The 23,723-nt window shown below is 36.0% G+C and overlaps 1 protein-coding gene and 1 pseudogene across 1 annotated transcript in view; one reads left to right on the top strand and one right to left on the bottom strand.

The window, feature by feature from the left end:
* The window catches only part of SEMA3D (semaphorin 3D), a 128,087-nt gene that overhangs the window by 20,539 nt on the left and 83,825 nt on the right, over positions 1 to 23,723 (top strand). The window contains exon 3 of the mRNA XM_032592390.1: positions 18,720 to 18,782. Within this exon, the coding sequence (XP_032448281.1) occupies positions 18,720 to 18,782 (63 nt within the window). The remainder of the gene's footprint in view (positions 1 to 18,719; positions 18,783 to 23,723) is intronic.
* Positions 11,983 to 12,081, bottom strand: LOC115509490 (annotated as a pseudogene).

Here is a 23,723-nt window from a genome sequence, read left to right as displayed (position 1 = left end):
CTCTGTTAACAGTGAATAAGTGTAATAATAGAACGTTTGAAAATATAAATGAAAGGGATTATACAAGAGAAATGTAATGTTTTAGACTGAAAAGCTGCCAAATGAATTATTCATCAAGGGTTAACATTTATATTCATAGTAATTGTAAAATTAAGTTTTTGTTAACTTTCAATTAGCAAATAACCATATTTCAAATTGACAGTGTGACTACGGTGGCATTTTAACACCACACTGTTTTTTTGTTTTTTTTTCACATTCTTATTTCTTAACTGAATAGGTTTCTCCTATGGCCCAAGCACCCTCAGAGGGTGAGGATTATTAATACCTCAACTATGGCCTCATTAAGAATAATCTACCACTGAAAGAAAATATATGCTAGTTATTGAAAAAAAAAAAAAGGCAGCTGCTGCTGTGCTTTACCTTTTCAGTTAGCAACACAATGCTCAAAGGAAAGAGTGCCATCCTTTAGGCCTTATAAATTAGGATCAGCAAGTACGTTAGCAAATATCAATATGTATGCAAGCCCAGATGGATGCCAAGACTGGAAGGATTGAATGACTGATGAGAAGACATAATATATAATTCATTCTACATCTACGAGACATGTTAGATTGGTTTTTCTTTTTCTTCTTTTTCAGAAACATTGAAAAACAAAATACTAGGAGCCATTACAAGATTTCAGGTCAATAGTCCCCAGTACTGAATTAATAGAGAATTCTTTCCATTCTAAAAGAGTCGTTCACAAGTCACTGTAGGACTTTGAAGCTTCAAATAGTTGTCACCTACAATGACCACTTGAACTTAAACCTCTGATTTTTAAATGCTTTAAAAACTAAATATTAGTTGCTCAGTTATTTGAATATTATCAACACTAAGGGCTTAGTCTACATAGGTGAAATAGTTGTCTCCATATGTGTTAATATTGTTTAATTAATGCCTGCATCAGAAACAGTGTTTTTTGCCTTTTAATAATTTAATTTTTAAGTAGCTCTTCTGTACATTTTTGAGGTCCACCAAAAGAAAAGGAGATCTTTTTAAAAATGTATTTATTTATTTTGAGAGAGAGAGCACGCAAGCATGAGCTGGGGAGGGACAGAGACAGACAGAGAGAGAAGAGGGACAGAGGGAGAGAGAGAGAATCCCAAGCAGGCTCCCTGCTGTCAGCACAGGGCCTGACATGAGGCTCCATTTCATAAACCATGAGATCATGACCTGAGCCAAAATCAAGAGTTGGGCGTTTAATTGTCTGAGCCACCCCCAAACCCTGAAAGGAGATGTTTCTTATGAATGCTCAGACTTGATAAAGAAGTAGTGTTTGAATGCAAATGTATATGCATGTGTTGGATGTTTCTAGAAGAAACAATGAGGGTAAAATATTAGCAGTAGGTGATGTGATAATCGACATACTCATAATATAAACTCATAAGATTATCTTATTTAAAAAATATAATTATTCTATAGTTTGAATATTGTTTACAGTAAGGTAAAATAAGCAGTGAATATGGGCTAGAATTTGAAAAGCTTACCTTCATTCTGCCATTGTCGTCCTGTTCCGTTTATGCTTAAGGATATATATTTTCTTTAGGATTTAAAAAATATATATTTGTATAGGAGAGCCTATTGGTGGTATCAACTAATATCTCAATAATCAATAAATATCTTAGCAGAAGATGACTCCTTTAAGGAAAGCCACCAAGGAAAATCTTAGTCCGTTTCACAGTTTTGCTTGAAGAGCTGCTATATAGCTAACAAAGCATTTTTCCAAATATGTCTCAGCTTTAGTGTAATAGCAAAAGGCAATTCATAGTTTCAAGGGAATTTGTTCTTGTGCTATTCTCTGCCTTCAGGGATTAGAAGAAAAAGTTCATTTATCTGAAATGAGTGCATTACATCATCGCTTAAAATAAATTCTGATAACATAACTTCCTTCTGTGACTATTTTAAGCAGATCTCTCTTTGGCTGCATTCCATCTATGAAATGTGCTAATATTTAATAAAATAAATATTTATGAAACTTTGATTTCCCTCATGCTATTATTGAAATAAATGGTTATTTGAACACATTGTAAAATTAGGGTCTGTACTGGAGATTTTCTGCCTGATATTCCTTTATCATATCAAATGTGTAATTCATAAAGAGGTTATGCATACAAAGGAAAAGGAAAGAATTTATGTTTTTGTAGGTATCTACATTTAAAACTTATATAAATCACTCCAGTGCTAAAAGGTACTCTACAGTAGCAACTTAAAGTGTCAAGATGTAGTACTTTAGCAGTGTTTAGACCTACGTGGTTTGCGTTGGCTCCATGCCCTTCGGCAAAAATCCAAACTTCTCTGCGGAAGAAACTACACATGTTGGGACTCCATGGGGCTGAAGGATGTCCTTTGTACTCTCAAGACCTAAAGCAATCTACAACACGTAATTGAGTTAGGAATGACTGGTTAGGGATATTTTCCTCTGGCAAATTAAAAAAAAAAAATCTGTAGAAAGTATTCCATTGAAGTGTCAAAATTTAGGATATATGTTTACTTAAAAGTTCTTGTACAAACAGGGACATGTCTATTGAAAAATCGCCTTCATTTCGTATTTGCCCCTGGCCTGTGGTAACATCCTTTACAAAAAAAATTCAGTAATAAATATTTTAAAATATCCTTTGTATTATGTTTACTCTATTCCAACTAGATTTTGAGTCTTCTACAATGAATGATACAGGTATATGTTCAATAGGGTTTGATGGGTACGACTGTAGAGGAAGAAAGTAAAAATTAAATATTTCAGAGTATTTCTACTCCTCTGGAAAGTAAAAATTAAGTACGCCAAGGTTTTTTGTTTGTTTCTTTGTCTTATTGTTTGTTTTTTGTTTTTGTTTTTAAACGATGTGACATTTAGGTGAAAGGGATAAGATTCTGATCTTTTCTTGAGGGAAAGGACTATTTCTATAGGGATTTAATAGACTTAATGACAAGTGTCAGCACACGTGGGGACGTGAAGTCTCTCACTTCAAGTAGGCTTTTCCTCAGTTGGTCCCTAAGGCCTCTCTTCAGCTAGGGAAAAGTCTGTGGATCTCTGTGGGACAGGTTCAGGATAGATATGCGCATTGGTTCAACGTTTCCTTTTCCCAACACTAGACCAAAATAGAAAAATCAGAACCAGCCTAACAAGATCCCATTCCAAGGGAAGAATGTGAATCTGGAACCATTTTTACTGTTGGGCTGTAGGTTGAATTCCGCCAGAAGCCAAGTGGGAGAGCGAAATTTTTTTATAGGATATTTGTAAGGGAGTGTTCTGGGGATCAACACATGTGAGAGGGGCCGTGGGGAAGTACTATTAGATAAAGAAAGAACTGTGCTGTGATGCAGACCCAGCAAAAAGCCTCAACTGACAAGCCAAACTGATAAGGTGGCGACCATTTCAATATCGTCCTCTAGTGTAAGTGATAATACCATTATTCAAGTGAGTTTATCTTATAAAAGGGATTCTCCATTTTCTCCCTATCTAATCCATTCACCATGACCGTCAGTATTATCTCTTAAAAAAATAAAAATCTGACCATATTTCTTCTCTGCTTACATACTCTGGAGTTCTTGATTTTCAGGGAACTTGAATGAACTCCAGATTTCTGTTGATCTCTAAGGCTCACCTGATTTCCGGTCTTATTTTTATCCACTGTTCATTATTCCCTCACTTGCATTTTATTTTCTGCTTCCCTGCCTTCCTCTCTCTCATTCATTTACTCAACCTGCGCGGTTAGTTCTTTTCAAAATAAATTACTTTCAAGTTTTCTGCCTTTGCTAAAGCTTCCTGAAATTGCCATTCACTTTCTTGTTCACCTCACTCCTCTGAATTTTGAAGGCACTTATCTAATTTTACCCTTTTGTTGCCTTTTACTCCCCAAGGCTTCCTCACCCTTAGAGGACATAACAATTCTTTGTGTTTAGTAGAGCAATTATATATATTAATATCAATGTCAGTTGTCCTCTTTTATAGAATTATCATTATGTATTGGTATAAGTAAATATATCCCCCATCCAAATCATACCCTCTTTGAATGGGGACTGGGCTATTTACCATGCACTTCTCATTCTCCTTTGACTCATTGTATAAAAGTTCTCTGTGACTCTCTACTTGATGTAGGCTTTATGAATTCTGCTGCAGATCTCTTCAAAGTTCCTGATTCTCCGTAAGTTTTCTCCCTTCAATATTGTAAACATTATTGGGGTGACATTGTCAGGAGAGACTAGATTACAATTGAACTCAAAGAATTGAAGACTACATAATTACTCTGTTGTAGTATTTAGCATTATCCACTAAATATTTTTTAAATAAGTTTACTTATTTATTTTGAGAGAGAGAGAGCACAAGCTGAGGAGAGGCAGAGGGGGAGAGAGAATCCCAAGCAGGCCCAGCATTATCAGCTTGGAGCCCAATGTGGGACTCCATCTCATGAATCATGAGATCGTGAACTGAGCTGAACCTAAGAGTTGGACGGCCTAACTGACTGAGCCACCCAGGCACCCCTAAATATTTAATGTACAGAGAACATATATATTTTTAAATCAAATAACTAAATATCACTTAAGTATCACTGAATATATATCCTAGCAGAATTATACCCCAAATAATGCTCCTGTGATTTGGTTTTGTCAGTCTCTGAGGTTGAAACCAATTATATGGATTTACAGAAGTATAACTTGGGATACTTTTTAGTGACTGACTTTTGATTATTTTTTTTTCTTTTGTTCTACTTCAGTATGTGTTTCTTTTTCATGTTTTCATTAAAAAATCAGTTGAGTGTCTACTGTTGTCATATGTGCATGGTATCTGAACTAGTTCAAGATGGATGGGCAAAATCTGGGGGGTTGTTAAATGGCTAATTAAAAGTAGTTTACATTTGTATTTGGAACTTGCAGTTTATTGTATCCTGGCTCAGTTAGGATGGAGGAAAAACATGTTGGAGGACTTGAGTGGTCAGAGTTGTTCTCTTGTCTGTCTGTATATTTCTTATAGTTCGAGTTAGAGAGACTAGATTTCCCTGGCCTAGTCCTTAACATCCTACTCCATCTCTAGAGTCAGAGGAAGTATATGAAAAACGTAATTTTAATAGTCCTTGAGAAAGGTGGTCAGCTGTGGACATTTACATCTGTTTATCATTAAGTTTTAAGTTAAGCATTAGAAACCTGTTCATGATGTTCATCATCAGCATCAGCATCATAATAATGCATTTTGACATCTGTGCCTTATGGTTTAAGGACCTGTGGTTTCTAAACAAATAATTTTAAACTCTGTGGCATCTGTTACTTTGACTACAAATGAACATTCTCCACTTCAGCCAGACTTAAGTAGTCCTGGCAGTAATTCATATAAAATCCAGAGCCCTCTCTATATAAACTCCAGGAGTTATATATACAAGCTGAAAGTCTCTCTTTCTCTCTTGTTTTCTCTCTCTCTCTTAATTTAAAAAAAATTTTTTTAACTGTATTCGTTTTTGAGAGACAGAGAGAGACAGAGCATGAATGGGGAAGGGGCAGAGAGAGAGGGAGACACAGAATCGGAAGCAGGCTCCAGGCTCTGAGCTGTCAGCACAGAGCCTGATGCAGGGGTTGAACTCATGAACTGCAAGATCATGACCTGAGCCGAAGTCGGATGCTCAACCGACTGAGCCACCCAGGCACCCCTCATTTTTTTTTTAAGTGGAGTCATAGTTAACAGAAAAAAAAATCCAGTACTCCATTTGGTTATGTTCGTTACTTGGACTTCTGAGTTAATGAATTGTTGGGATCCTTCCATCTGAAAATGTTACTCACTTTGGAAGCAGTTCAGACCATGCATGGGTGGAGTGAGTGTCCAGACCAGGATGTAAGCAAACAGATCACAAAAGTGATGATTTATTAAACTAAGTACTGCTTTTGTATTCATATTATTCAAGGATTTCTTTCTTGGTTTCCCTTTTTTTTTTCCTCTCTTTTTTTTTTTTTCTTTTCAAGTGGGCTATAGAGGCAGACAAGTAGACCAATGAGAAATAAACTTAGTCTGAGACTACAGTTGTTATTTATTTTACCTACTAATCTAACAGCAACTGGTATGTCAACTTGCAGAGTGTAATAATAAACAACTTTATGTTACCTCCCACGGTTCCTTTCAATCTGCTCTGTGGAACCCCTTCTTTTTCTGGACCTGTTGGGTAACTCTAGCAGGCAGCAATGGTTTTTGAGGTCACTCTTTGGTAGTAACACAGTTGTTATCCAGCAACTCAAATGTCCCATCTAATGTAATAAAACTTTCAACCTCATGTAAAATTGAGCCTCTGTTCCATCTACCTGTCCCCGTTTGCACATGCCATGTGAGTGAAGGCTCCCAGACAGGGAGATGTTCAGAGGCTTCTTTGTGTCTCTTCCTAGCAGTCCTCCTCTCCCTTAAGCTTGTTGAACACAGTGTGTGACCCCTTCAGTCAAATCTGGAGAAGAGGGGAAGAGAGGGCTTCAGAGAAATGTCTGCTCTACTGTCCTTGTCAGAGAGATCTCACTTCTCGACTTTCTGTCCTTGTCAAATGTTTAAAGATGATTTTTCTTTCCAAAGTGACTTAGTGAGTTCTGGGGGATTCCCTCTTTTTGGAGATCTTTCCCTTGCAGTTCTCTGGGATGAGCTTGATGACATTTCTTCTCTGACTGGTATGTTCTCGTGTTTTATCCTGAGACAGATTGCACTTTCACCGGTGTTAACTTCTGAAGCCTTTTCACTCAACACTCTTGAACAGGACATAAGGTGACCTCATGTCATCCCATTTTTGAGCAAGTACGGCTCCCATCTTTTCTATGGAAAGCCATCATGTGTCCGTTCCTGGACGCACTCTGGAAGTTCAGGCTGATGCCACAATAGCCGCTGAATCTGGCCTATGTTTCCACTGGAGCTTGTCATTCTCTCGCTCACCTTTAGACATTAATCTAGAATGTTCCACCAACGGCATTTCAACAGCAAGTGCTTCTTGAGGTTCCAGGAAAGCTCCTTTCCTGGCACCTACCCCTCACCTTGGGGTTTGTAGGACACGTGATAGGATTGTCTCAGACGAAATATACTTTTCTACAGAAAGGAAGAAAAAAACTTTTAATATCTAGTTTCCAAGTATTTATAACTGCACATGGGTGAAATTATCTGTAGGATTCTTGGCCACCTACTTTGAAACTTTTTGCTTCTTGACCTAGCATCTCATTTTTGAATTTTTATGCCGCTACAACTTCTCTTTTAACATCTTGCCTTACTACCAAAGCCATAAAATGAGCCCCGAGAAGGATGTTGTTTTACCTACAACCTCATTATATATCCTCATTCTATTTAATTCCTGAAGTATACAAACTAGAACCATAGAGACAACCAAATGGAGAATGTTAATGTTCCTATTAATATTATTTACCTTTGGACTGTTGATAGCCTCATACAAAACATTTGCTGTTTGACATCTTGTTTGCCATAGATTTCTGTTGGAATCTGATTCCAACAAAGCTAAGCTATACCTGACAACCTAGATAAAAGAGAACGTAGGAGGGGCCCCTGGATGGCTCAGTCAGTTGAGTGCCCAACCTCGGCTTAGGTCATCGTTTCACGGCTGGAGAGTTTGAGCCCCACATCAGGCTCTGTGCTGACAGCTGGGAACCTGGAGCCTGCTTCAGATTCTGTGTCTCCCTCTATCTCTGCCCTTCCCCTGCTCGTTCTCTCCCTCTCTCTCTCTCTCTCTTTTTCTGTCTCTCTCTCAAAAATAAATAAACATTACAAAAAAATTTTAAAGAGAGTATAGGATATGAATGGATTCATTTTTCAATGATCTTTGAAAGTAATCTTCAAAAAGTTTACTTTCATTTTGAGATAATAACCATCTTTTTCCTTTTTAGTTAATTAAAAAAATCATTCCTCTTGAAACTCATATGTGTCAAAATTAAATATTGTATATAAAATGTTCAAAGAATTGCTATGTTAGCTAAGATCTTTTAATGAGCCCAACAAAAATCTATTAGCTAACCTTACAGTGTTCAAGGAAAAAGCAGTATAATACTTAAAATTTTTCTGTTTAAAGTAATTTATGTTTGTTTTTAATGCAAAAAAAATACTATGTTTCTGGGGAAAAAAAGAGAGTTTTCCTATGGATTTTAAAGTGAAGGGGAGCACCTGAGTGGCTAAGTTGTTTAAGCATCCGACTCTTGATTTTGGCTCAGGTCATTATCTCACCATTCATGAGTTCAAGCCCCACATTGGGCTCTGTGTTGACAACATGGAGCCTGCATGGGATTCTGTCTCCCTCTCTCTCTGCCCGCCCCCTCCCCTTGCTCTCTATCTCTCTCAAAAAAGTAAATAAATAAATTAAAAAAAAAACCTGAAAAAGCAATGTGCAAAAGCAATATATACATTATATAACCTACATAAGGTAGCTCCATATTTTTGCGGAATAACTTAACACAACTTAATCTTGCCTTGCTAAATTTTAGGTCCCCACATTTGCTTCGGAACTCTACTCTGTTGGTTACTTAACCACAAAATAATCAGAATTATTTTAAAGGAAACACTGGATAAACATAAAGGTAAAAACACTTAAGCTAGAAGCTGGACACTTTAGGAGGATCATTTTTTTTTTCTTTTTAGCAGACTGTTAATAAAATAATTCCATGTTTATAAATGTGACCGTTATTTCTTTCACCTAACAGTCATAATGCAGTTTTTTTATATTATTTTTCTCCTTATTTAGCATGAAAACTCAGTATGTGATTATGAATATTAGGTTACTTGAAATTGGTCAAACTGTGCCTCTATTTTTAAGCACTTATATTAGGAAAATAACCAAGCTAAGTGAGTTTGTAATTTTAAATATAATAAGTTTTAGTGGATCATTTAAACACCCTTCTCTGCATAGCATGAAAAGCACTTTGTTATTTCCCTTTCCTCAAGGAAGTCTAAAACAAGAGGGTTTTCATACATGAAGATCCTGTACTTGCTTGCTTTACGTTGAGTATAAGCAGAAATGCTTTTATAAGTCACCATGACCTTCTGACTCCAATTCTATTAACTCACATCATGGCTGAATAAGACATTCCCATTGAATGCTTTACCTTGTATATTGATTCTTTGTGGAGAAAATCTCAGAATAAATAACTTCTCATTTAAAAACAAGTTATTGATAAAAGGAAGTTGTCACCTTTTTTATTCTTAGTTAATGCTTGAAATTAAGAAATTATAAACACTTGAAAACCATGTGGACATCCCAATAAATTAACTTTTGGTAGACAGCCCCCTGCTTAGTTTCATGGTGATTAATCTGTTCCTAGTGCCTGTGGAGCACATGCTGTGTAGTAACCACAGAAGTAAAACAATCACCCCGTTCATGGATGTGCTGGCTCCCCAGCCTGGGTGCTGATGGGCAGGTCCCATCTGGTCACTGTAATGGACTGTCAGGATGTTGTCAGACTGCTCAGACTCCTGCCAGAACTCTGACAGGAACTCGTTCTCTGTCTGTAATTTTAAGGCAAACTCTGCAGATCACTTTTCAATAAGTATCGAGCTTACTATGTATGTGATACGGTGCCAGGTACTAAAAAAGGTACAAAGTAGAAGAGTGTTTCTTGTCACTCAAGATCAGTAGTCCCTAAACTTCATTGAGTCATATATTACTTAAGAAGATAATGAAGGCTGCGATCCGTTTTCCTCACAGAATTATAAAATCTATCCACAAGCATAACTGCACTCGAATTCACATGTAGCTGCACCACAAATTCAAAATTACCAATCCATTTGTGGATTTCTTAAAATTTCTTTTAGGTAGTATGATACGATAGCACCCCTCTCTCTTTCATAATGCATGATTATTGAGCTCCTACTATGTTGCTAGCACTCTTCTAGACGCTGGGAATCTAGTAGAGAATAAAACTGGTGAGGTCTCTGTTCTCATGGTGCCTCTGGTTTCTAAAGGGAGGGTTTGATGGAGAAGAAAAAAAAGGAAGCAAATAAAATTAGTATTAAGTGTTGTTTAAATACTGTGGTGAGAATCCTGGAAAAAAAAAAAAAAAACCTGATGAACTTTCTTCCTCTCTCCCTCCCTCCCTCCCTTGCTCCCTTGCTTCCTTCCTTCCTTCCTTCCTCCCTTCCTCTCTTTCTCTCTTTCAAGTTTTTGTTTAAATTCCAGTTACTTAACACACAGTGTAATATTAGTTTCAGGTGAACAATATGCCGATTCCACAATTCCATACATCTCCCGGTGCTCATCATGACAAATGCACTCCTTAATCCCCATCACCTATGTAAATCAACCCCCATCCACCTCCCCCTCTGGTAACCATCCATTTGTTCTCTATAGTTAAGAGTCTATTTCTTGGTTTGCTTCTCTGTCTCTGTCTCTCTGTCTCTCTCTCTCCTTTTCCCTATGCTTGTTTGTATTGTTTCGTAAATTCCACATATGAGTGAATCATATGTTATTCATCTTTCTCTGACTGACTTAATGTGCTTGGCTTAATGCTCTCTAGCTCCATCCGTGTTGCTGCAAACGGCAAGATGGAGAAAACTACTTTAGTTGGTCTTCAGAGAAGGTGAAATGGGGAGGTGATAGTAAAGCTGACATTATAAGAAAGAACCATCCACAGGAGGTCAGATGTATTCCAAGTACAGCAAATTCATTCTGCGGTTAGTATTGAGATAATATTTGAAAGCACAACATTAGCTGCTCATGGGCATGAAGTGGGGACTCAAATTTACATTTTCAATTCCATTGCATTTCATCAATCTTTATGCCCAGGAAAGGGTCCCAAACTAAATTTACTTGTGAAAAGAAAGTGGCAGATGGATATGATAAACACAAGTGTATTAAAATTCAGAGACGTCGGGTGGAAGAAGGCTAAATGTGAAAGAGGCTTTACGCTGAGTCCTGAAAATGCAGGGAGGCAAGTCTTGCCCAACTCTTCATGGAGGAAGCTCCATGGGCAGATCGTGCCCAAACTTGAGAGTTAAAACTCCCCATCCATAACAGTTTCTACCCCAGTCAGTTTCAATAATGGAAGCTCTACTTTTGGTGCTGTTGTCCTTGTTTTTCAGTACTTCACTCTATGAGCCAGATCTCTTACCTCTTTCTGTTCCTGGAACCCAGAGCTGTCTTTGCTCCTTTGGTTGATCAAATCCTTTACCAGACGGCATTTAGAGCAACATATTTCCAACTTTTTTACAACCATTCAAAAACTTGAATCCTGTTCTTTGATAGAGATGCCTGTCTGCATTTTTACGGCTCTGAATTTTTGTCCTTAATTAGTTTTTTTGAACAAGTCGTAACTTCCCCTTCTGTGTATTCCTTTCAGTTTGGGCATCTCTGAATTAGGCCAACGGCCACTTGACTGACCTTGCACTTGCTAACTTGAGTCAATTAAATTGCTTCTCCAAAGATGTAACAAAGAGCAGATATAATTAGAATTTCCTTAGGATGTTCTAGGCCTTATCATTACTTGAATGTTTTTGTAACTTGCCTAAGATTAAATAATTAAAAATAAATTGCCTGACATTTTCACCTTACTAAGTGATAACTGTTAATGAATGATATGAATTATGAATGAAACCATTATGTTTAGAGACATTGCAGTATTTACTTGTGAGTTTCTCCAACCTGTTTGTATCCAAAGTGAAGTAAAACTCCTTCAAAAAATGAACAAACAAAAAACATTTTGGATTTTGGATAGAGATAAGCAAATAAAATCAATATAAGATAATTAGATCATAGGTGTATTTTTAAATGCATGCAGCTCCCATTATATTTTCATAAGAAAATTAATACTGAATCTTTTAAAAATGTGTTTAAAATGTAACTTTGTAGCAGATGAGCATATGCAAAGTGACACTGAAGAGAATTTTTATTTCATTAGAATGGTCCCTTAGTATACTGGTAATCTACATTCTCTAACTCTCAAAGAAAAAGATATATATATATACATGTATATATTCTTACTCTTACTCTTTTTTTAAAAAACAACATGGAACAGTTCATGAATTTGTGTGTCCTCTTTGCAAAGTTACCATGCTAATCTTCTCTGTATCATTCCATTTATTTTTTTAAATTATTTTAATGTTTATTTTTGAGATAGAGAGAGACAGACAGAACATGAGTGGGGGAGGGGCAAAGAGAGAGAGACACACACACAGAATCCAAAGCAGGCTCCAGACAGCCGTGCTGACTGCTCAGAGCCCAATGCGGGGCTCAAACTCACAAACCGCGAGATCCTGACCTGAGCCGAAGTCGAACACTTAACCAACTAAACCACCCAGGCGCCCCATCTGTATCATTCCTTTTAGTAAATGTGTTGCCAAAGTGAGTCCTATATATATATATATTAGATACTAATATATGTTAGACACTAATATATATATATATATATTAGACATTAATATTTGATCTTTCCAAGTGTAACCTACAAAAGTGAATCCTTCGGAAATGTTTGATTTCAATTGTGAAATGTTATGAAAACAACGTAAATATACTAGCATGGTTAAATCAGTAGATTATAGAACATGGAGATTGACTTACCAGACATACTTGTTTTGAAACGTTAACCAAGAAATTGTGGAGAGATTTTATAAATTTCATAAATTTATTTACTTCTGTATCCCAGAGTGGTTTTCTGTTATTAAGTTGATCTATAAGATTAGCACTCAAAATAAAATTAATTTGCAACCCCCAATTATTTAGTAGTTCAGTTAGTAGTTATATCCTCAATAATTATGTTGAGAGAAATTCTTGGGCTTATCCGGATCCGCAGAAAAGATGTTTGCTTTCTGATGTCTGTCCTCCATGTGGGTAGAGAGACCAGTGGTAAGCTTTCTACATATTTGAAATCCTTGATATCTAAGCACCAGGCTTCCAAAGACTACTCCCACCAAAGTGACAGCCTTACAACCTGACTGTGGTACATCATACCCCATTAGTTGTGAACGAGTGCTCTGTGGGAATATTTCAGAACAATTAATATGGCAGTTATGCAAGTATCATCTCTGCTTTGGTACATCTCTGTCAGATAAATGAAAGAAAAATATCCTTGGGTAACTTTCTGAGGGAGTAGTACAGTTGCATCAGCTTTAAGGGATAGAGGTACGTGTTTTGTTTGTCCTGCTTGTGCCGCTTTTAGTATGGCATGACACCGCATGGACCATGTTCTCAAGTTCAAGGAGATGTATGTGTCATTTTATTGCTGATAAATTCAGAAGTCATGAAATTGTTAATAACCACTGCTTCAAAGCTGTTCACATTACCTACTTAATGATCAAGAGGGCTTTTATAGATTTTGTGGACATTGTATTTTAAGGGTACTGACTGGGCTGCTGAAATAATTTCAGGACCTCAGGTATTTCTTGGGCTTTTGTGGAAACCGTGCTTAAACTTAGGGGCATCTGGGGGGCTCAGTTGGTTAAGTTTCTGACTTCAGCTCAGGTCATGATCTCGCGGTCCATGAGTTTGAGCCCTGTGTTGGGCTCTGTGCTGACAGCTCGGATTCTATGTCTCCCTCTCTCTCTGCCCACCTCCACTCATGCTCTTTCTCTTTCCGTGTCTCCCTCTCTCTCTCTCTCTCTCTCTCTCTCTGTCTCAAAAATGAATAAATGTTAATTTTTTTTGAAAACCATGCTGAAACTTGGAAATATTTATGAAATATGTTGTTCTATAGTCAGAGTTAATATCTCTCGCTAGATGTATCTGTGTGAATCTCTCTCTTCTCTCTGTTACCCCTCTCTGTCCACCTACAAACACATGCACAATATACCATATGCACATGTATGCACATAGACATGCACACCACACACACACCCAGATATGCACATGCGCATACACAGTTTGTCCCTAAAAATACAGAATTGGCGGAAGGTTTTTCTATAAATAGACACAGATAGAGACGGATATGTCACAGTATTATGCCACTTCAAAAGATTTTGAGAAACAAAAATGTTACTTGAACATATTTCTGCCAACCCCATGTAACTATGTGGCTTGTTGGTAGTTTTTATTTTTTGTTTTGCTTTATTATATTTTTAGATTTGCATTAAGTGAAATTTTGCTGCTTTAAATTCTTTACAAACAAGGAATTAAAAGGAATTTTAAAAAAATGCTTTATTCTAATGACTAGGTGGCAAGTAAAAGAAAATCCCACCATAAATCATAATTAAAATGATAGCTTTTAAATATTGGCACGACTACAATGATTCTTTTTCCCCCCTTTTAAGTAAATGTTTCCAGTCTGGAAGACAATCAGATATCTCCTAGGTTGTTGATATTAAGATAACTCTTTTTGTGATTTCTCAATTCTTGAGAGCATTGTATCAAAATAAGGCAGTATATAATCTTAATGAATCTTTATTTTAAAGGCTTATGTTATCTTAAAAAGTAAAATTATCTTTGTGATACTATCTTAGAATTACTCTTCAATAATAATGATTAAAGGATAATTTCTATTTTTAACAGGGTCTAGACTTTATGGGATTGAAGGCGAATGATGAAAAGTGAGATAACATTCGGGGAAAAATATCCTCTATAAACAAAGATTAAAAGATTTATTAAAATTGGTTTCTGGAGCCCAACGAATTCTCAGTGCTTGAGTATCTTTGTGTAACATTTACCCACTAATCAAACACTTGATTCTCTGCTGCTTGAAATTTCAGTTTTATTGCTTCATTAGCTAGGATGACACATTTCAATTTACAATTACATGACTTACAATCAATTCAATTTACAATTATATGACTTACAGTTAATAACTGAAAATGTACAAAAACCATGAAAACATCTTTTAGAGATTTGTATTCCTTTGCAAAGAAGGAAAAGAAATCTGCAGTTACTAGTGTCAAATCCTTAAGAAAAAAATCAGAGTCAAAACTATTAAACCACACTAAGCTATTAAGCGCAAGTAATTGAAAACAGTGGTTCAAAAATAGAGACCTGCATCTTGGTCTGCCCTTGGGGCCCCTTGGATGCTCCCTGAGCACAGTTTCCATCTTCCGAGCTCTCTGCTCACTTTGTATCTCCCAAGAAAATGCGGTTACCTTATCTGTTTACAGAACTATCTTCCTGACTCAATGCCACACCGTGCCCAGCATACAGAGGGCCTTTGTAATTTTATGTGTAATGAACAAATAATTTATGAATAGTACTTACTCTGTGCTGACTTTGGAGCTTTCATGTAGATTGCAAAGAAGTTATAAAGATTGTTTCCACATTTTGTCACTCTTTAAATAACTCACTTTTGAAGCCCCTACAAATATATGCAAAATCAATTTTAGAAACATTTATGTCATGACCTACTTTTTAACTCAGTCACTCACTCTACTGGTTCAAGGTAAAAAACAAAACAAACCAAAACAAACAAACAAACAAACAAAAACCCTGTGATAATCTTTTTCTTCTTTACCTCTTATTTACTTAATATAGAAGAATTTTATATTTTCCCTTTTTTAATAGACTTTATAACAATAAGATATTTAAAGTTTATTTGTTTGTTTTGAGAGAGAGGGAGGGGCAGAGAGAGAGGGAGAGAGAGTCCCAAGTAGGCTCTACAACTGTCAGTGCAGAGCCCAATGCAGGGGTTGATCTCACAAACATCCATGAAAGAAATCATGAGCTGAGCTGAAATCAAGAATCAGACACTTAACCGACTGAGCCACCCAGGTGCCCCCTCAATAAGATATTTAGATTAGAACAAATATCCTAACTATCTGTTCTAAGTTTATTTCTGAAATGTGAGTGAATTTTACCATCATAAAAAAAAAAAAAAAACAGAAAAGAATAGGATTTGACATATTGAAAGGACTCAAAGAAATACTCATCTAGACTAGAGACCAAATAAAATGAGCTAAAGATTAAACCAGTTGACAGATGGTGGATATGCATTCTGTGTACCTTCTATTTTCAGTCCGATGATACACAGTGATACTCTGTAAAATCACCATAATATTCTAGATCAGCATGTTTAGAGTTGCAGTTTTGCGAGAGATTGTTTGCAGAAAGTGAATATACCTGACGATACTGAATGAACTGTAAAAATAGCTCTGATGGTAAATTTTTTAAAAACGTTTATTTATTTATTTTGAGAGAAGGATAGAGAGCAAGGGAGAGGCAGAGAGAGAGGGAGATAGAATCCCAAGCAGGCTCCACATTGTCAGCACAGAACCTGACATGGGGCTCAAACCCACGAACCATGAGATCATGACCTGAGCTGAAATCAAGAGTCAGATGCTCAACTGACTGAGCCACCCAGATACCTCTAAGATGGTAAATTTTATGTTACGGATATTTTATCACAATTAAAGATAATAATAAAAATGAATCATCGAAGAAAAAAATACCTTGAGAGAGGATACATTGAGCTCATAGGTCCAAATACAAAGCAAAGTTACTATAAATTCAAGATGACACCTTTAAAGGAGGAGAAGAACAGTGGCTTCAGTGTTTCTGCTACTAATGATTACAAATAAACAAACAAAAAACAACTGGAAGAAGGGAGACTGGGTGGCTCAGTCGGCTGAGTTTTCGGCTCAGGTCATAATCTCATTGTTCCTGGGTTCAAGCCCAGCGTGGAGACCCATGGAGGGCTCGTAGGGTCTCCATGCTGACAGTGTGGAGCCTGCTTGGGATTCTCTCTCTCCCTCTCACAGCCCCTCCCCCATTCTCTCTCCCTCTCTGTCACTCTCTCTTTCTCCCTCTCTCTCTCTACCTCCCTCCCTCTCAACATAAATAAATAAACTTAAAACACACAAGCAAACAAAACTGGAAGAAACTTTCAACTTTTCCTGCCAGCTGTGGTGTTCTACTTTTACTCCTCTTTCATTTATTTATTTAAGACCTCATGATTCTGGGTGGATGATTGACTGTTGTCTTTTGGCCTATGCATGGCCCGTTTTGATTCATTTATTTACTAGCTTGAATTGCTTAGTTATTTTAAACTATGCATTAAATACCCAAAAAGGCACCATCCAGAACAAAAGCTAAGATCTCATAAATAATCTGTTTCTTACCACCAATTTGTCTTTTTCCTTCCAGTCTGGGACAACCATTTTTTTCTGAATCCTGTATTCATCACCCCCTAGTTTTCATTTTTACATATTTATTGCATCTACATATACGATAAAAGTGTCTATTTTCTTTTAGTTGTTTTTGACATTATTCTAAGTGGATCATTCTGTTTGTAATTTGGGGGACTGCACTTTTTTTTACCTAATAGCAAATTGCTAAGATCTGTCCATATTATTTTTTATTACTGTAGTCTATTTATATTTTATGGACGGCTACTCTTCAGAATTGTGTGAAAGTATAATTGCCGAGAATTAAACCAGTTTGGAATAAATAGCATCTTTAGGTCCTTATTGTGAACCACATTGAGTTTAATTCATCATTTGATCCTACTCCTGGTCAGCCACCCTGTCTAGGTACACCTTAGGCTTGCAATTTGCAGCATGTAATTTGCAGCATTTACTTCATTTAAAAATCTTAGTTATTTTATTGAATTCGTCTAGTATGAGTTTGAGTGGTATTCTCTGTTCTTCTTTACTCAGAGACATAAAACCCTGAAATCTCACTATGAAGATAATACCATATAAACATTTGTGACTCCTGAGTCATTTGTGAGTTCCAGGCTTAACAAGGCTTTTTCAGTGCATTCCCTCAGGATATTTTCTTTTTTTCCTTACCTATTAAAACATTTTCGGCTAACATTGGTGAGAAACATAATAAAAGTTTATCAGAGCTCTTGGAATATATATATATTATAAGTAACTCAGAATTTGCTTTTCTTGTTTCTTCTTGCCTGTAGCTTAACAGGGAGCATTTCTTTCTTTAAGCTAATGGAGTAAAATAACTGTTTGAAACTTCATTTGCAAAACCTTCTTGACAGAATTCCTAAACTTTGTTAAAAACAAAACAAAACCTTTGTAATAAATTCAAGACAGTTAAAGCATGATTAAGAGCTACCAACCAAGGGATTTGCTGCCCTTGTCCTTAATCATTTGCCCAGATAATAATTATTATATAGTGGTGGAGACCCCTCTACTTCAGGAGACGGACTTTGGGTCATATTTTGGCTTTGCTGGTGACTATGTTCATGGCCCGTGACATGTTATTTAGTGGCTGTGTGAATAAGTTTTCTGATGTGAAAATGAGGAAAGTAAGTCCAGCCATCTCATAGGGTCATTGTGAGATTTCAGTAAGATGAAGCATGTATAATATTTAACTAAGTGAAAGATGAGTATGAGCTCCGCATGCGTTAAATATTGCCAGGAAATCCACACTGGTCTTTGACTTGGAGTGATAACTTTTGCTAGTAACCAAGTGCCGTTTTCCAACATTCACTGCACATGTTTATAATGCACCACCACTCTGAGTGAGCACAGAAAAACAGCATAAATAAAATCTCTTACTTAAACAGATGCGAACCTGAACTGCTGACACCACAATAAGATTTTATGGCCTTCTCAACATAACTTATCTATTATTAAATACACTTGAAAAGAAATTAGAAGATTATAATATGCAAATAGATAGTTCTGTAGTTCATTTTATTTTTTTATGGTGGCTTTGGAAAATATTTAAATCTCAAAATTCTTACATCATATCTAATAACATGCCCATAGTTTGACATCCACTCTTCAGCTTCACACACTCATTTTCCTAATTAGAATTGTAAGGTGTTTTAGATATTCAGATTCTGACACACTTTGAAATGTCTTACAGATTTATTGGCCCGCTGCAAAGGAACGAGTGGAATTATGTAAATTAGCCGGGAAAGATGCCAATGTAAGTACAAGACTTTAAAACTATCTTTGTTGAACTGGTACTGATATGATAGTAAAATTTTTATTGGATTTTATTGAATTATTGGCATCAGTGTATTATTTTTAAGACTGCATTAATATTCTCTATAAAGATTAAGAAGATATAAAATATTTCTACCTTGCCAAAAGGAATAACACTATTCTCAGAAATTTAGAAATACAGGACTTTCTAAAGTGTTAATTGTAAATATTATTATTTTCTTCACATGAATCTCAGAAATGCACCTAAAACATTAAAAATAGATCGTCAGAAAATATTATATTTCTAGGATTTTACATTTGTTATTTATATGCATGGATTTTGGAAATGCACACAAAATCATGAGGTTCTGCAGCACCATAAACACACAATTGATACTTAATTTAATTTGGGTTAATTAAACTTATGGCCTCTAGAAGAAGAATTTCAAAAGTTGGCATATTAAGAAAGATTGGGTGAAATGAATGGCATAAATTCTGGGATAAGAACCAGAAGTAATGTACTCTAAAATTTACTTAAGCATAATCATATGATGTAACCTATAAAGGATAAATAATGGAGTTCTAATACAAACTTCTGGTGTAAGCTGACTTATGGACCAGAGAAAACCCTTAGATACATGTGACTAACCTAGTTGCTTTGTGTGTGTGGCCAGGAGGTCCTGTCCGAATTGCCTTTGCACTGTCCACAGTGTTCTGCGTTCTCCTCCGCACTGCATTGCCTGTTCTATCTCCACCAGTAACAGAAGAGGACTGGGGCTCTTTCTGCCTCTTCTCAGCAAAGGGTTCTGATTCAGGACAGATGCTCTGTGTTCTGCCCTGACTTCTTGTACTGTGGTGACAGGGAGAATTGCTCACTTGCTTGCTTGCTTGCTTTCTCTTTCTTTCTCTTCCTCTTTCTTTCTTTCTCTCTCTCTCTCTCTTTCTTTTTTGTTTTTGACAAATCGCTTCCTGAATGTAACTCAAGGTGAAAAGAGGTTCTAATTTTTTTTTTCAACGTTTATTTATTTTTGGGACAGCGAGAGACAGAGCATGAACGGGGGAGGGGCAGAGAGAGAGGGAGACACAGAATCGGAAACAGGCTCCAGGCTCCGAGCCATCAGCCCAGAGCCCGACGCGGGGCTCGAACTCACGGACCGCAAGATCGTGACCTGGCTGAAGTCAGACGCTTAACCGACTGCGCCACCCAGGTGCCCCAGGAGGTTCTAAACCTTGAGCAGAAACATGGATATCCTGAGGCTTCCTTTACAGTATTCTCTAATGTTGCTGTAAACACAGTAATGCAGGGGTGTTTTGCTGACCAATGCTTTATATTTAATAACAATTAATAGTGTGAGTTATATATAGGAAAGCATAATGAGATATAAAAATTCTCACTTGATCAATGTGATAAAACAACATGACATATGATGCCTAATATAATTACGAGAAAGCTTAGAAGACTAAGAATTTGAGACAACTGGTTTGTTCACCCATTTTATTTATTCAGCAAATACTTATTAGAGTGTAAATATGTCCATAACTATATATATGATAGGATACAGCATCTGCTATCATGGAGTTTTTAATACTCAGTAACAACACTGCAAAACAAAATAATCAAAACAACACGAAGGAAAACTTTTGATTATGCCTGACTTTGTATTCCTTTAATGTTAAATGTGGTCTTTGCAGGCACATTTATGTTAATAGAAATATATCAGGGGGTGTCAGCAGCAAATGCAACAGGAAACAGCTGTCACATTTATTTTACTTGAAATGAAAAAGATCAAACTATTCCAAAATATATTCTTCCTCCCATGTCTCTAATCTCTTCACCCTGTTCACTACCCTACTGAGCGGGTGCTCAGCTCTGCAAATCCTCAATACTTTTTTTGTATTTGTGGGGAAAAAAAAGATGCAGTATTTATGAGAGGCTTCAAAATTAATTTAATAACAATAAGAGCATGCCATACACAGTATGAACACTAGAATATTTTGTATTTTCCCAGTATTGACTGCGTGAAAAGGGGACAATAGGAAAAGGGTGGTTTAAATTTCCTCCAATAAACTAATGTCAATATTCCCATGGAGCAGATGAGGGGTAAATACTCAAGGTCCAACAATCAGTGAAGGTTTCAATTGTGACAGTGTTCTTATTTCAGTATGTTCACTACTCCCAGTTATATAGTAACTCAGTTGCCCTTATTATTAAGTTAAAGCAAAGGGTGATAAACTTTTCAGGAGGTGGGATCCTAGAGCATGTACGACCCAATATATGGAACCTATACTTGCAAGTTGAGTTGTATTTGGGAGCTAGTAATCACCTCTAACCTTGAAGCACACCTACTGCTACCCCAAGATTAGAGATATGGGAAGCTTTTCCCTCTGTACTGAAATCTGTAAAGTTTGATGTTGAATCATATGGGGATAATACAACTCTTCACCTCCTTCTTTTTAATCTGTCACTGTAAAATAATATATTTTAGAATTACTAAGAATAGCTAACACTTTTATAGCACTTACCATGCTCTGGGAACTGCTTTCAATGCTTTATAAGCCCCCTTCATCCTTTTAATCATACTAAATGCAAGGTTTTAATGTTTTCTAGATGAAAAGACTGAACCCAGAAAAATTAAATGGGTTGCCCAATATCACATCTAATAAATAGTGAAACCGTGAATTGAATCTAGAAGTCTTGCCCCATAGTCCGTGTTCTTACTTATACAACACTGTGATCTACACGTCTGAATTCTACATATAAGGTCTGAAAACCTTACCCCTCAAACTGTACCCCTCAAATCACTTCCCCTTCAATATCCCGTAATAGAGCCTCGATTTACAGCATTGCATAGATTTCAGCCAACAGAAAACTGAGGCAAGTGTGTGGTTTTATTGACCTCTTTTACTGCCTTTGGCATTACCCTCTCTCCTCCCTTCTCTCTAGTAATTTTTACCTACTTCCCAAGAGTGCTTTTAGGATTAACAAGTGTTTGGAAAGACTGTCCCTTTACACAAAGGTACTATATAACTGAAAAATAGTGAATTATTTACCATAATGAAAGTTAGCTAATTGGGGTGGGGATGGAATAGAAGATGTGGATACAAAAGAGAACTATTCCCCTTTCTTGACCAGTCTCCAGTTTAGTCCAAAGAAAGGAAATAGTGGCAGGAGGCTATTTGATAGCATTTTGTTTCTGCTTAGAATATTTTTCAAAAGAAAGTCACTAAAAAAGTGTCTTTGGTCCTTACTATAAAGAGTGGAGCAAACAGCTCAGTCCAGGCAAAAGAACACACAAGATGTGGGCAGCCTGGGTTCTGTTTGTCATCTTAACCCTAGAGGCACACAACCTCGTCAACAGAGACATTACGTAGAATTCAAGGATCTTCCATGGGTAAAGTCCTATGATTACATTCTTTCTTCTTTTTGTGAAAGAACATCTAAAAGTGAAACAAAGTGCTCATTGTAGAAAGTTTGCAAATTACATGGACGTCATCTGTAAATATCTCCTCCCCCATGAACATTACCCAGAGATAGCTGGTGACGTTTTGATGTTTATTCTTCTATCTTATCTATTTACTATTTTTCAGAATGAAATCATTGTATACATAGTCCCTTACAACATTTTTTTTTTTTTGCTTTGCAAACTGCCATGAGCATTTTCCCATGTCATTAAATTCCTTTTTATAACACTACTTTTAATAGCTACACTGCATTCCTTTATATATTATTTCATCAATCCTCTATTGTTAGAAGTTTGGTATATATCCAGTTTTTAACTTTTGTAAGTGATGCTTCACGTGAAAAATCTTATACATAAATATTATGAACATCTTTGATTACTGAGTAGAATTACTGGTCAGAGGATATAATTTTTTTTTAGGATATAAAAGTTTTTATGCCCATCACAAAATTACCCTCCAGAAAGTTGATGCCTTTGTGCCTTAACCAGCAATGTGTGCTGGTGAGAGGATATTATTTTACCCTACTCTTGCTAATAGTGGGTACAACGTATGGTTAATATTTAATGCTAATACGTAAATGAATAAAATAAATGTATTTCATCTTGGCCAACAAAAAGACAGTTATTTTTGTTATTTTTGCCTGAAATTCTTCCATTACTAGAAGTACTAAATATTTTATATTTGGTAGGATATCATATCCCTATAATTTGTTCATTTTTAAGTTTTAGTGTTTGCCTTTTCCTTACTGGTTATTTACAGATTTTTAAGATATATATATATATATATATATATATATATATATATTTACAGATTTTTAAGATATATATATATATATATAGTTGTATCATATTATTATACATATTTTCCAGAAAATATATATATATATATATATATATAGTTTATCATTACTTTGTGATCCCCTTATATAGAAAATATTCTTTCCCAGTTATCCTATTTGGTCTGTAGACTTTTGAATTTTAAATATTTACCATTGAGCTATAGCTACTAAATTTTAAATGTTTAAATAGGCACCTCTCTCTCTCTCTCTCTCTCTCTCTCTCTCTCTCTCTCTCTCTCTCTCTTTTTCTTTAAAGTATTTTATTTTGTCCAGGCACTACAGCTAGTTTTTGCTCTGTAGAAATTTCTACTTTGGATCTTCCATTTTTAAGAGAGAAATGTGATATTTGTATTTTCATGTATTTATTTTGAGGTGTCAACAACTAATGAAAATATTTTCAGCCCTGTAAGACCTAAACAGTTCCCTGTGTAGCCTGGATTCTATCCTGAGGTCTTTTAGACAAACCTGACCTGTAGCATGTGAAAAGACTATACTGATGACCAAAACATTTGATGATCACTATTATTCTGCAAAATATACTAAAAGTAAAAACAAACCAGATTCCTAAGTCACGAGTGTCTTTCCATATATAACCTAAATAAGTTAAAATTGGCTATTGTAAGTTAGTTATCAGAAACATAT

This window comes from Lynx canadensis, chromosome A2 (assembly GCF_007474595.2).
Source record: "Lynx canadensis isolate LIC74 chromosome A2, mLynCan4.pri.v2, whole genome shotgun sequence".
Lineage (NCBI taxonomy): Eukaryota > Metazoa > Chordata > Mammalia > Carnivora > Felidae > Lynx > Lynx canadensis.
Note: the sequence above shows the minus strand (reverse complement) of the source record. Positions and strands in the feature narration are given on the sequence as shown.